The 13,669-nt window shown below is 40.0% G+C and overlaps 1 protein-coding gene across 2 annotated transcripts; it reads left to right on the forward strand.

Annotated features, from left to right (window-relative positions):
• Positions 1-235: 235 nt before the first annotated feature.
• OTUD6B (OTU deubiquitinase 6B) lies at positions 236-12,959 on the forward strand. 2 transcript variants are annotated; one of them, XM_086465406.1, is made up of 7 exons: positions 236-326; positions 3,481-3,639; positions 6,254-6,345; positions 7,803-8,115; positions 10,437-10,498; positions 11,226-11,332; positions 11,837-12,959. In XM_086465406.1, the coding sequence occupies exons 1-7, from the start codon at positions 236-238 to the stop codon at positions 11,919-11,921; spliced, it is 909 nt and encodes a 302-aa protein (XP_086321532.1). In that variant the 3' UTR covers positions 11,922-12,959. The 2 variants fall into 2 exon arrangements, with proteins under 2 accessions (XP_086321532.1, XP_086321531.1); XM_086465405.1 differs by having other exon boundaries at positions 3,481-3,635; positions 6,250-6,345.
• Positions 12,960-13,669: the final 710 nt, after the last annotated feature.

A 13,669-nucleotide genomic window follows, 5' to 3' on the forward strand; every position in this document is an offset into this window, starting at 1 on the left:
GGGCGGCAGGCAGCAGGTGGAGGAGCCCCACGGGGAGAGGACGCCTCAGGGGGCGCGGGAGGGGAGAGGAGGGCCGAGCCGGGCCGCTCATACCCCCTCCCGGTTCAGGCGGCGGCCGAGCGACTGCGGGCGGTGGGCGGGCCGTCGCTGCCGGAAGCTCGGCGAGCTCCCGCCTCGCGCCGGGGTCGGGGGTGACGCGCGCCGCCGCCGCTGCCGCGGGGTGAGGGCGCCCATGATGGAGGGCTGGGGGGAGGAGGAGCCGGGGGCCGACGGGCCGCGGCAGCAGCTGGTGAAGCGGCAGCGCAAGGAGAAGAAGGAGCTCCAGGGTGAGGGGCGCCCCTGCCCGGGGCGGGGGAGAGGGCTTGGGAGCGGGGGAGGGGAGGGGAGAGCGGCTCCCTCAGACGCACGCCTCGCCGAGGGGAGGTGGCGGGGAGACGCGGAGAGGGCTCGGCGTCCAGCTCTCGGCCTTCCCTGGGGGGACGCTCCGCGGAAGCCCCGGACGGCAGTGGGAGAAGCTCGGAGAGGGCGAGAGGGACGGTGGCGGGCGCGTTCGGCAGCGCAGGGCTTTGGGAAAGGGGGGGAGCAGCCCTTGCAGTGCCTTCGCAAGGGGAAGAGGACGTCGGTCGTTTAGATGTTGCGTCTTGGCAGAGGTGTTAAAGCCACGCCTTGCTGCTAGGTATGGTTCTTGTCATGCGGGCGGGTCGCTGCGTTCGCCTGGCCGTGATCTTGGAAGCCTCACAGTGCCCGAGAGCCGTAATATAGCGCTGGACGATTAACATTATGTTAACGTTTTTCTGCTTCGCTTTTAAGAAGGCGTGCTTTAGTAAGGCATTTTAGTTGAAAAGCCTGCATAAGGGTCCTTGCTGCTATTTCTTCATTCAGAATGCGGTTGTTCTGAAACGAACTTTAAACGTTCTGTCCAGCCACAGTAACGTATCAGTAGTAGAAGACCTGTGTGGTCTTACAGTGCTGTATATGAACTGTTCATGAGCCCGTCTTTATCTACACTATTACAGTAGATTAATATAATTAAGTAATTCTGTTAGCTGGATTCTGTTGAGGTGAGTTTTATAGTTGATTATAACTTTGTTGTTAAGCCTTTCTCATTGCTGGTATATTGATGTGATCTCTTCCTTGTTTGTCTTTTTGGTAGGTAATGAAATAGGCCCATCTGCAGCCTTTTATCAGAGTTAAAGAGGAGAGACACTAGGGGCTGCATATTGTCATTAAATCTATAGGAACTTACTGCTTTTCCTCCCTCAAATTTGTTTGATTTTGAAAATAGGGGTGGGAATCAAACATAGGTGGCTGGAGCACATGGCAGATTGATTGTGAGAGGCTGAGGAACAGGGTTTTTCCACCTAGAGAAGGTGATGAGGCGGTATCTAATTGTAGTCCTCCTTTATGTAAAGGTGGGAGGGGTATACGGAAGACAGAGTCTCAGTCTTCCCAGTTAGGAGAGGCAGGTGACCTATATGCACATGTTTTCCCACTTGAAAAAATACATTCCTGAAAAGTGCAATGATTAACTGCTTGACAGTCAGCAAAACAATTTGTTTAATACAATTAACGTAAGGTGCATCTCAGCCTCTGAAAATCCAGTATTTTCTCCAGTTGATGATCCTTGTCTCCACCCTCCTCCCCGTGCACACTCCTTGTGTATTTGTGTTTGCCTCAAGTCCTGGATTTTCTTCTTCCCCATTATCTTAATTTTTATGAAGAAAACTTTCTCTCTGTCAAACTCAGCCGATTCATCTGTGAGGCTGAACGCTTAACAAATCTTTCAGTGTGAGCATTCTTGCTGCTTTCTCTTTAAAAGTTTCGTTATCATCACCATCATCTTCAGCTCGATTTTGTCAGTCAAGGGTGAAGAAGAGTTTCAATGTACAGGTGATGAATGTCATGGAGGCACCCACACAACAAGCAGAGCAGTCACTTGAACACCCCTACAGACCTGAGCAAACTGCAAGTGTGGAAGCCAGGCAGAGGCACTCACAAAACAGACAGAGCAACTACTCCAAAAATGTGGATTTATTCTAACTAAAGTTAGATATCCCTCCTATAGACAAATAAGGTTTGGATGTCAGTTGGGAATATATTACTACTCAGCTGTCTAAAGAATTCCTAAATTACTCAAACAGGCACATCCAAAATGTGTACTTGTTCACTAATGAAAGGGGGAAAAATCTTTCTCAAGGGTATGGTACCCAAAGGCTATCATCACTCACCCAAAAGGGCGAGGGCTCACTCAAGGATATATCCAGAAGAAATCAGTCATCCAAGATGGGGGGGTGAGGCACTCAACCCCGGGGAGTTTCCTCAGACAGTGTCCCAGCTCAAGGGGAGAGTCCCTGACTGCATACCTGCTGCTCCGAGAAGAACCGACTCAAATCAGCTCTCTGGCGGGATGCCGTTCATACCTAAATCGAGTCTGGCCTGTGGTCATTGTTAATTAAGTTGGCACCAGCAGCAGCCGGGTGTTTTTTCTGGTCTCCTGAAAGACCTGGTCATTTTCAGGTCTGGATGGGGGTGGGTGCACCTGCCGCAACGAATAGCGAGCAGGGTGTTAAATAATTGGTGCTGTAACTCTAAAACAGTGAATACAGAAGTGACGAGAGCTGGCAGGGTGTGTTCACGTAACAGCACAGGCTGTGGAAGCTGTGTTTGTTCAGGCTGGAGAAGGAGAGAAGGCTGTGGGGGATCTGGTTATTGTTTCTGCTGTTTAATGGTTGGAGTCAGGCTCTTCAAAGTACAGTGTAGGGAATGGACTAGAGACAATGGCTGAAAGTGGAACAACAAATATCCTCATGGGAGGAAAAAAGGGAAATATTTTCATAACAAGAATGGTTAAACATTGGAAAAAAACGTGCCCAGAAGGGTTGCAGAATGTTGCTTTGAATTCAGCGCCACTTTAAGGAGGAGGTTGAGCTAGATGACCTCTAGACATCCTTTCTAACCAAACTATTCTATGATTTGAGAATTGGAGCCTTGACTTACAGTCTAAAAATACTCACAGAATTTTAGCAAGTTGAGGGTTGTTTTTTTTTTTTTTCCTTCTTGTTTGCTTTTAGAAACTTTATTTTAAGGACACGTAAACTCTGTTTTTACTTTTAATCTGCTGCTTGTGTGATTAAAAATTTACCCATTTAGCTGTGACAGGATTTGACACCTCAGTGCCCAAATAAATTTTTTGAAGGCAACAGGCTGCTGTGTTGATAAAGTTTTTAAGTATTTATAATAGTATCCTGTCACAAGTTTTTCCTCTTCTTCAGATACAATGTTTGTGTCTTTTAAGAAAAATATAGCTGCTTTAAAATGTGATGATCATAATGGGCAGTCTCATAACAAAATTGTTAGCACATAGCGATATGTTGATATTTGTAAATTTTTTTCCTTTATGACTTGCAGTTCTCTTTTCTGCAATGACTGTGGAGTGTCTATATTTAGAGGTAATGTTTTCTGACACCGGTTCTCTAACAGCAAAAATTCAAGGCATGAAAAATGCAGTTCCCAAGAATGATAAAAAGAGACGAAAACAGCTGGCTGATGAAGTTGCCAAACTAGAGGCAGAACTTGAACAGAAGCACAAGGAGGAATTAAAGCAGCTGAAGGAAGCTTCACCTGAGCAGAGTAAGGTAGGTACCTTAACTAGAGTTTAAGTTGTACAGATACAATTTGTGTTAGCGCTTCTTTAGCTTTTAAAAATTATAATGAAGTAACACTTTAAAGTATTTATCCTTTCCCCGTGCAGTATTAGTAACTCTTTTCATCTTTGGAAAGATTCAGCTGTAACAGTGACTGGGCATTGCTAGAAGGGGTGTTTAACAGTGGGGGGTTTTGTTGTTGTTGTTGAGCAGTATTTGGTTTTGCTCTTAAGGCTACATTAGTAGCTCAGTCATTTAATTATTTTTTTTTCCTGTTATATTGTCACTCCACTTATCTTATGTAGACTACTAAAGTATTGTTGGCCTTCAGCAGGCATTTGACTGATGCAGTGTGTTTTGTCTTGCAATTCTGTCAACAGTGTAACTGACCTTTTTGTAAGAAGACACTTTCTGTGATAATAATTGTCTCCTTAAATGCTGCTATTCTGCCGTGTTGGCAACATAGCTATGTACTTAAATGCTTCCAGTTTGGTGTTTGATAGCAAACTACTTCATTTTTAACAGATGCTTAGTGTTATTCAAATTTAGCTGCAAGAAATAAGACCACCTGAGTAAACTAGATACTACTAGATATTTATGTGACATACAAAAATTCACCTATGTTTTAGCACTTAATTAATAAGTAAAGTGTTGGAAACTCCTGTCGTAGTGCAATCTATAGACTTAATTCTTTATATCCAGTACTGAAAAGAACTCGATTTGTATCATGTGCCTGAATACAAGGACCGTTGCTGCAAGTAGGCTTGTGGCTACATTGGTGCAATACCAGTCTATGAATGATACTAATGCTCCATGCTCATACATCTCCTTAAGTGTTTCAGTGTTTGTCTTTTTGCTGTTTAAATCCTGTAAAGAAACAAACAAAAACATGTTTGCCTGCTGCCTTCTGGACTAGGTGTTTTCTGGTTAGCAGTCTAACAGAGAGTTAAGCAGAATGCACTTTTATTTGAAAATGAGAGTGAAAACATTTTTGAATGACTGTTAGGGAAATTGACTTGATTGAGAAGCATCTGCTGAGAATCCTTGAGAAAAAAAAGTTTTCAATTGTGAGAGTTATGACAGTAACAATCTTCTGTAGTAGTTTTAATCAGATGCTTAAGCAGTTTAATGCATAAGCATTAAACATAACGTAAGTTTGCAGATGACACTAAATTGGGTGGGAATGTTGATCTGCTCGAGGGTAGGAAGGCTCTGCAGAGGGACTTGGACAGACTGGATCGATGGGCTGAGGCCATTTGCATGAGGTTCAACAAGGCCAAGTGCCGGGTCCTGCACTTGGGTCACAACAACCCCATGCAGCGCTACAGGCTTGGGGAGGAGTGGCTGGAAAGCTGCCCGGCAGAAAAGGACCTGGGGGTGCTGGTCGACAGCCAGCTGAAGATGAGCCATCAGTGTGCCCAGATGGCCAAGAAGGCCAACAGCATCCTGGCCTGTATTAGAAATAGCGTGGCCAGCAGGAGTAGGGAAGTGATCATGCCCCTGTACTCGGCACTGGTGAGGCTGCATCTCAAATCCTGTGTGCAGTTTTGGGCCCCTCACTACAAGGCAGACCTTGAGGTGCTGGAGTGTGTCCAGAGAAGGGCAACGAAGCTGGTGAAGGGTCTAGAGCACAAGTGTTATGAGGAGAAGCTGAGGGAACTGGGGTTGTTTAGTCTGGAGAAGGCTGAGGGGAGACCTTATCACTCTCTACAGCTACCTGAAAGGAGGTTGTAGTGACGCAGATGTCTCTTCTCCCAAGTATCAAGTGATAGGACAAGAGGAAGTGGCCTCAAGCTGTGCCAGGGGAGATTTAGATTGGGTATTAGGAAAAATTTCTTTACTGAAAGAGTGGTTAGGCATTGGAACAGGCTGCCCAAGTGAAGTGGCGGAGTCACCATCCCTGGAGGTGTTCAAAAGACGTATAGATGTGGTGCTTAGGGACATGGTTTAGTGGTGGGCTTGGCAGCGTTATCTTAATGGTTGGACCTGATGATCTTAAAGGTCTTTTCCAACCAAAATGATACTATGATTCTGTGATTTTGTTCTGAGATGTATGGTTTCTTTCACTTCTCAACATTTTTATTTGGATTGAAACATATCTGTCCTTCCAAGGGTGACATCTAGTTCATACCATTACAGCGGTAGCTTTGTCATTTTTCTTGAGAAGTGTCAACTTTCCAGCTGGTGGTTATGCTTTGGTATGGAAGGTGGAGCCTTCTGCTGCTTTAATTGTCACGTAGTTTGATAATGGCTGTTTGGATACTGTGGTCAGCTGCTATGGTGAGGAAAACTTTCCCTTTCAGCCGGTAAGCAATGTTCACACTTCAGCATGGAAGCTTGTAAGAGAACACACAGATTAAATTTGAGATGCGCAATTCAAAACTGTCTCTGAGACTACAGAAAAAGTCATAAAATGCGTGACATGGTTTGGTACGTGACATGCTTTTACTTTTGACAGGCTCTGTGCTATATGCAGATCTTTGTGGTTAAACTTCATAAATACACCCTGCAATTGCCTAGGAACAGAAAACTGTTTCAAGAGGTGCACATCTAAGTTATCATTTATACTAAGAACAACATTTAACAATTTTTTTTTTCTATTTAGGCAGATTCTATAGCTGATGGGGTTGCAAATTTAGAGCTTGAAGGAGTAGAGCAACAGATTCAGCATCCTCGAATAACAAAAGCACAGAAGAGGCGGGTATGACAACATTTATAATTTTACAAATATTTGATTGAAGTTATGTTCACTTAAACTTAACTGTAATAACCAAAGTTAAACAATTTGCGGGGGACGTTACCTGGCTAATTCAGTATTGATGCTGTACCTACTGGGTGCCTTGAAAATCTGTAAAGCTGCTACCTAGAGATGTGTAAGTATTTTGTAAATAGTTGTAGTTTTTTACCCTCAGCCATGAGCTGGGAATCAGAATAGGTCAGCGAGATGGAAGCCAGAAAAAAACAAATGATGTAAAGCAAACTATTTTAAAAGATTGTTACTAAAAACATTAATAAAGAAGTAAAGTAATTGAATGAAACAATGTATAATACTACATGGAAAATATGCAAGTAGCAGAACTTCAGACATTTAACAAAAGAACATCAGTACTGAAATTCTTGTAAATATTTGAGTTGTTAAGAAACACAACCTGGTGTCCAGGCCATTAGGGTTAAATCTTGTTAAGCTTCAGGTGTTAAATAGCAATGGATTAACATTCTCATTGTACCTGAATGAATGTTTTCTGGTTAGCGATCTAGCAAAGAGTTAAGCAGAATGCATTTTTGTTTGTGCAGAGTCCATCCCCTGATACATGATCACTGCTGCAGAGCTGCCTTGTTACAAACACGATGAAAGGATGTTCTTAATTCGTCGCACCAAGCCTAGGCAAACTAGAAACTCTGTAGTCTAGATTTCCTATATTTTGGTCGCCTAAACCAATCTGATCTTGATTTGTGGCAGATTTTAAGTGTGAAAGTGAGAAGATCATTCTCTGTACTGCTTCTTTTTTTATTTGCTCATTTACTTTGACTCTTATTACCTTGTTAACTTAAGCATAAACTTATGAAGCATTCTATAGAAGTAATTTTTATGTTATGTATTATTACATCCCCTCTAGTATTCTCTGTGTGCGTTCTCACCTGTCCTTTAGGTTAGGAGCAGTCTTTTATGATGTATAGTACCTAGCCTGAGGGAGTTTGAGTTTCATGACATGAGCGCTGTTGTGCAGTTGTATGCGTAACTGGTAGTTCTCACTTATTATGAAAGAGCAATGTTTTCTATTGTTTAATTAGATTTCTCATACTTGAGTTGTTTGCCAATGCGGTGAAATAGGTGATCCTGAAGAAATTACTACTATTAATAGCCTTTCTACGGGCATTGTAAAGTGTTATTTTGCATGTTGTTATGATTAAGGTTTCTCCTGCCCCATGATTTTGGGTGTGGTGTCAGAGGAGGTTAGGATATATTGGACACTTACTATTTGTTCAAGTTTGGATTTAGGAGGCCTCTAAGATTCGGTAGCAGTGATTTGGGAGAACATTTTGCAGATACGAATGTACTGAGAAAACATTTGAAGAGTTAGAAGCAAGCACAAAGCCAAGAACTGCATCTTCTAAATTTTAACATTTGCTGTAATTTTTATGTGTTTTTAATCTAAGGAAAAAAAAGCTGCCTTGGAGAAAGAGAGAGAAGAAAGGATAGCTGAAGCTGAGATAGAAAATTTAACAGGTGCTAGACATCTTGAAAGTCAGAAACTTGCCTCCCTATTGGCAGCAAGGAGCTTAGAGATTAAACAGATCCCTTCAGATGGCCATTGCATGTACAGAGCTATTGAAGATCAGCTCAAGGATCGCCAGAATTCCTGGACTGTTGCAACTCTGAGGAACCAGACAGCAAAGTATATGCAAAGTCACTTTGATGACTTCCTGCCATTTCTTACAAACCCTAGTACTGGAGAGATGTATAGCAGAGGTAAGACTTGTGGCATAAGAGATTTTAAAAACTGTTATAACTATTTCTGATAATTCTCAATCTTAGTTACAGCTGAATTGGGACTAACCCGTTATGGTGTTTATTCCTGAACTTTGTTACTTTGTTGGTTTGGCTGTGTTCTGTGGAACACCAAATTATCATTGCTATGAAACTTGGTACACCTGCATCTTTGTAATTTATCTTTTTTTTTTTTTTTTAAAGTAATCTAGCGAACATTGTTCCCCATTTAAAAAAAAAAAACATTCAGAACTTGCTGGTTACTAGATAGTAATCATGTTCTGGGATGTTGTATTATAAACAGCTTGTCTACCAAGTTAGGGATGATTTTTTGTGAACTTTTATATTGATGTTTTCGATTCACATAGGAAAGCTGTTAAAAATGAGTGTGAAATTCAAGCAAATCTTTTTTAAAGTAGTTTACATAGATTTTTTTTTTTTTTCTTATTCTAGCCTTTATTTTCACTATTTACACTTGTCTTGGTTTGAAAGACAGGTGTCTGCTGAGGAAGGCAGGAGCCTCCCTTGAAATGGAAAGTGCAACCCCCTTCCCTCCAAATTATTATAATTTTGAAATTAACGGGCCTTCAGGCAAAGATATGGGGAATAGGAATAACAGTTCTTTACTAATATATATATATATAAAACACAAGGCAGGGAAAAACAAACAACCCACTGGTTTACACTGACAGAGTCAGGAATACAACCTGCCACCCTGTTAGAGTGGCAGTAGCAGTCCGATAAGATGCTGGCTGCAGTCCTCCTGAAGCGATGGATGTAGTTCTGTGGAAGCAGCGATCTTGTAAAAGGGTCTGGTCTTCCTCCGAAGATCCAGTGGTAGGTAGGTAGCTCTTGTCCTCTGGAACTCCAGTGGGAGGGGGAAACTCCTCCGGGAATCCAGTGGAAGAAGGCTGCTAGGGTGTTCGAGATTTCAGTTTTTATTTAGCATGGACTGCTTGGCTCCTTCCCCTCGGGCGGAGCATCTCACAATGGGATGGGGAGTCGTGAGGCAGTTCCTTGATGGGCCATTAACAGGAGATAGCCCAGGAGCGAGTTATCGATGGGTCAGGCGATAAGGCATTGTTGTGCCCAGTAACAGGAGATAGTCCAGAGGGGGGAGGCAGGGAGCACCGCCCCACCTGGTCTCAACAGCTCCTGAAGATGGTAATAGAATACTTTTTTTCCTTTTGGCACATTTTACACTGTAACCTAGGACAACACTAAGTCTTTTGGAGCCCTTTCTTATAAATAGACTAAACTAAAAAAATATAAAGGCATTTAGTGTGGAGCAATGGGGTAGGGTGAGTAAATGCAGTTAAGTGGAATTTATGTACTTCTTATTGGAGCCATACATGGTTTATTCATTTCTTACTGTGTGTCTGGAACACCATGCAAATGACTTTATACATTTTTTTGACTTACTGCTACATCAAATTAATAGTTACTATTGTGGGTTTCATTTGGTGACTGGGGACTATTGTGAAGAAGGAGGCGTCTTTCCCATGTTGACAGAGATAATTGTAACAGGATAAATGTGCCCCAAGAGAAGACTGAGTGAAGTTCTGCGGAGCAGCAGGGAGTCGTGGTTTTCTTAAGTCTGTTATAAGGGGAATGTATGAAAAACAATTCTGACCAGTCTTAAGAAAATCTGTTCTTCCTTTATCAGAATCTCTTTGTAGGATTCAGAAGCCTGAAGGGTTGTCATTTATAAATTTGAAAGTTTGGTTTCTGTAGAACATGATCAGCAAAAGGTTTATTTTATTATTAACAGAGGAACTATTTGGAATAAATACTTCAGAGATTAAAACCAAGACAGCTAATTTTGAAATTTTAAAGCAAACAAAATACCCAACAGTTGAACTACATACAGTTACAAGATTTTATAAACATACCTGACACCTAGCTAATGTAAGAACTAAGCATGCTTCTTGTTACCACATTCTTTTCCAGAGTCTCAAGACAATACCCTCTGAAACTTAACAGGAAGAAAACTGTATGCAGTATCCTGCTGCTTGTTAATGGTTCCCTGAATAAAAAGTTTGAAATATAAACCTGTACTACTTTGTATTCCCATACTTGGTTTTATTCCTGTTTTCAGTCTTAAGTTTTCATTCTAAAACAGTTTTTTTTTTGGCCTCTGGTGTTTTTCTTTTCCTTTCCTTGTCTTCAGTGAACATACATATTTTCTATAATGTGTTTGGACTTTTCAGGTTCTAGGTCTTCATTGTACAATCAGTATTTTTCCTCAATTGCTTGTTCTCAGATATGGAACGTACTAAAAGTTGTCTTTTCCTTCCCTGCAGAGGAATTTGAAAAATACTGTGATGATATAGCAAATACAGCTGCATGGGGTGGTCAGCTGGAAGTAAGTATCATGTTGATAATTTTTATTTGTGGAATTCTGAAGTGGGTCAGCATACCTTCGAAAAAGGGCTTCTTAAGAAAGAATAGCTGAAGGCATAAGGGAACATAGTCATAAATAGTTTATCAAGAACTTTCTCCTGTGGTTATAAATTGTCTTCCCAAATTAGTAGCTTTTCTGATGGTGTGTTGCCGTTCTGATGTATTTGATGACATGCAAGTTAATGAATTCAGTAGTTCTAAGTATCATTAGAAAGGCTGACAGTATGAGTAGGGGAAGACTTTCTAAGGAGAAAGCGTTTTATGCAGACTTAGGTGGTAGCAAAGCTGACTAGAGTGAAGCAATGTTAGATTTTTTTGTAATGTAAACCAGAGAAAATACGTATTTTTATATCTTTATTAAAAGTTTATATCTTATTTTTAATAATTTTTTATAAAGTTTTTTTTTTTTTTTTAATGAAAGAGTAGTTACCAAATTACTGAAGTTAGCCCAATGTTACCTGTGTTAGATCATCAAAACAATGATTAATTTAAGGCAACCTGTTTTCAGTTAAGGTTTAAAAAGTTAAACTAATTTTGCTTATTTTAATAAAGTTTTTTTTTTTAACAATATTTGAAATGTTATGCCTGAACTCATGTCTGCTGAAACTAAATGCAATGTCTTCCTCTTTCCTCCCTACATTGGTTTTAATCCTATTTTTAATCCACTGAGTTGTTTTTATGTCTTAAAGCTAAGGGCTTTGTCGCACATTTTGCAAACAGCTATTGAAGTAGTGCAAATGGATTCCCCTCCGATTATTGTTGGTGAAGAATATTCAGGCAAACCAATAATACTTGTGTAAGTACGTAATTTTATCCCTTCTTAAAATTAGTGCACTTATTTCTATAGCAGAGGGCTCAGCTTTGATTCTCATCTGCTCTTTTATTTTCTGTTACGTATCTGACTTTGAAATGCAGCTTGAATAATGATCTTGCAGGTCAGAAATTGTGTTTGTGATCGACATGCCTAGTTTAAAGATACTGTAAATGGAGTTCTTAAAATGCTGGCAATCAATCTGAAGTGTGATTGGGTCGCTGCTTTATAGAATACTACGAGGTCATTTTACCTGTTAGATAATTACAAAATAACAGTGAAATTGACACTTTTCGAAGTTTGTCAATCTGTGCCTGGAAGTCAACAGAGTTAAAAACTCTTATTAATACTCTCCTGTTTAATGACCCTATATATTTTCTGTGCTAAAATTTGAATTTATTAGGAAGGATGTCTTACAGTGCTGTTAGTGTTTGGCGTGATGTATATTTTTAGTTAAACTGAACGCTCATTCTGTAACTTTTTTTTTAGGTATATGAGACATGCCTATGGATTAGGAGAACATTACAATTCTGTAAAACTTCTAACAGATGCTGCTACAGAAAATGTCAGCTAGCATACAGAAGTCATAAATCCACATGGATAACAGTTGCGTCTTGGTGTTTTGGGCTCCAAACAATTCCCAAACAGACTGGAAAGTAGAACTAAGTGGAATGGATTGAAAATGAAAAAACGACATACAAGGTTTGACTATAAATCAGAAATAGCTCTTGTTTTAAAACTAAACTAAAACCACACAACAGTATTTTGAACTCGTCGATACTCATGTTTAGAAGATCTTCCCTAAAACGGTGGCTGTGTTGATCAGATTTATTTTTTTTTAATAGAGCTTCATTCCATGCTGCCGTGAAAATACCGAGTAGTAAATATTATGGTTAATCTGCATTTCTGCTGAAGAATTAAGGTTACCTGAAGGTTCCTCTTACATTATTTCTGATGGATTTTGATGACCATAGAAGAGTTAAAATATTTAATTTATTTTGTTTTAATTGATGGAATATCCTTTACAGTGTTTCTTTAGCTCTATTAGTATCTAGCTTTAACACTGTAGTAGGGATCCCCTTCTTTATTTGGGCAGAGAAGAGCTGAAGGGAAATCCGGTAGTAGAATATCTTGCTTGACTGAAGGAATTGCACAATCTTTTTATTTTAAAGACTTTCATCTAAGATTTGTCCCAAGGTTTGAGGATTTCACTTTTTTCGTTTGCAGTTGACAGTAGGTACTGAACACTTGATGCTGTTCCTACGACTGAATCTGTAGGAAGAGCCTTGTTGTTTGTGACTATTGATGCAAGTTAACTGTGCTGTTCATCCTCCGTAATCTTTCATCTGTGCATCTCTATAATACAGAAATCTTACAAAGAAAAAGCTCCTCCATGTCCTCATTTCAGGTAGTGAAGCTCATCTGAACTCATCATTTATGCGTGGTCTGAAGTGTGATGTTTTGTAACACTTAAAACAGCTGGTTGCATACAGGTGTAAAAATAACCACCTTGGGTTTTGTCAGTAACTTTAAAGGTGATCTGCAGAAGAATTGATTTTATTTTCCTTGCTCCTTATGATGCACAGAGACTTGAAAGGTGGAGTTTTTTTAATATGGCTTGACTTTTTACATTAGAAATGTAGATTTTTGTCTTTAAGTCATTGTAAATTAGCAGCGTACTGAAACCAAAGTTGTAATGCAGTTGTTTTTTTAACAATTTTTTTTTGTTTTAAAGTCTTAGTCAATAACATGAGAACTGTCTGTATTTTAGTGCTGAGGAGTTGGTTTGGAATGAAAAGCAATTCAGGTTAAGTTAAAACACCTTTTCCCTGAATTGAGGATTATGAGCTAAGAGTGCGCATCTTGTAGTCCTTCAGTAAAGGTAGCCAGCAGATTGACGTTCCTGGGATTTATAAATTAGAAAGAAAAATCTGCTCTTAAGAAGGAGGACATAAGTGTTCACTTTATGGATCAAATTGTCTGATTTAAAGCACTTTGAGAGAGAGGGAGGGGGAAAAAATCAGACAAATTATAACAGGGGGGGTTGGACAAGCATAACTTGAATTACTACTTCTTTAGACTGGTGTGAAGCTGAGAAAACAAAGTATTAATCAAATCAGGAGTTTTTACATCCTTATTTATTTGATACAGTATAGCAAATACAGCTGCATTTATAGCAGCTGGTTTACTGTAGAATTTGGTTTACCACCATGATTGTATAAACCAATGTTTTTAATTTCAATCAAAAAGTTGGATACAACAGTATGGAAAAAGTGTCTCTATTCATAATACCACTATGAATTTCTCTAAAAATAATTATCA

Source organism: Leptosomus discolor, chromosome 5 (genome assembly GCF_034619465.1).
Source record: "Leptosomus discolor isolate bLepDis1 chromosome 5, bLepDis1.hap2, whole genome shotgun sequence".
Classification (NCBI taxonomy): domain Eukaryota; kingdom Metazoa; phylum Chordata; class Aves; order Leptosomiformes; family Leptosomidae; genus Leptosomus; species Leptosomus discolor.

Bases quoted from the DNA above. Each gene is read 5' to 3' on its own strand.
- OTUD6B (XM_086465406.1), top strand. From the start codon at position 236: ATGGAGGGCTGGGGGGAGGAGGAGCCGGGGGCCGACGGGCCGCGGCAG. The intron at 6,346-7,802 runs GTATGACAACAT...TTTTAATCTAAG, and splicing joins CAAAAGCACAGAAGAGGCGG to GAAAAAAAAGCTGCCTTGGA. The intron at 10,499-11,225 runs GTAAGTATCATG...TATGTCTTAAAG, and splicing joins CATGGGGTGGTCAGCTGGAA to CTAAGGGCTTTGTCGCACAT.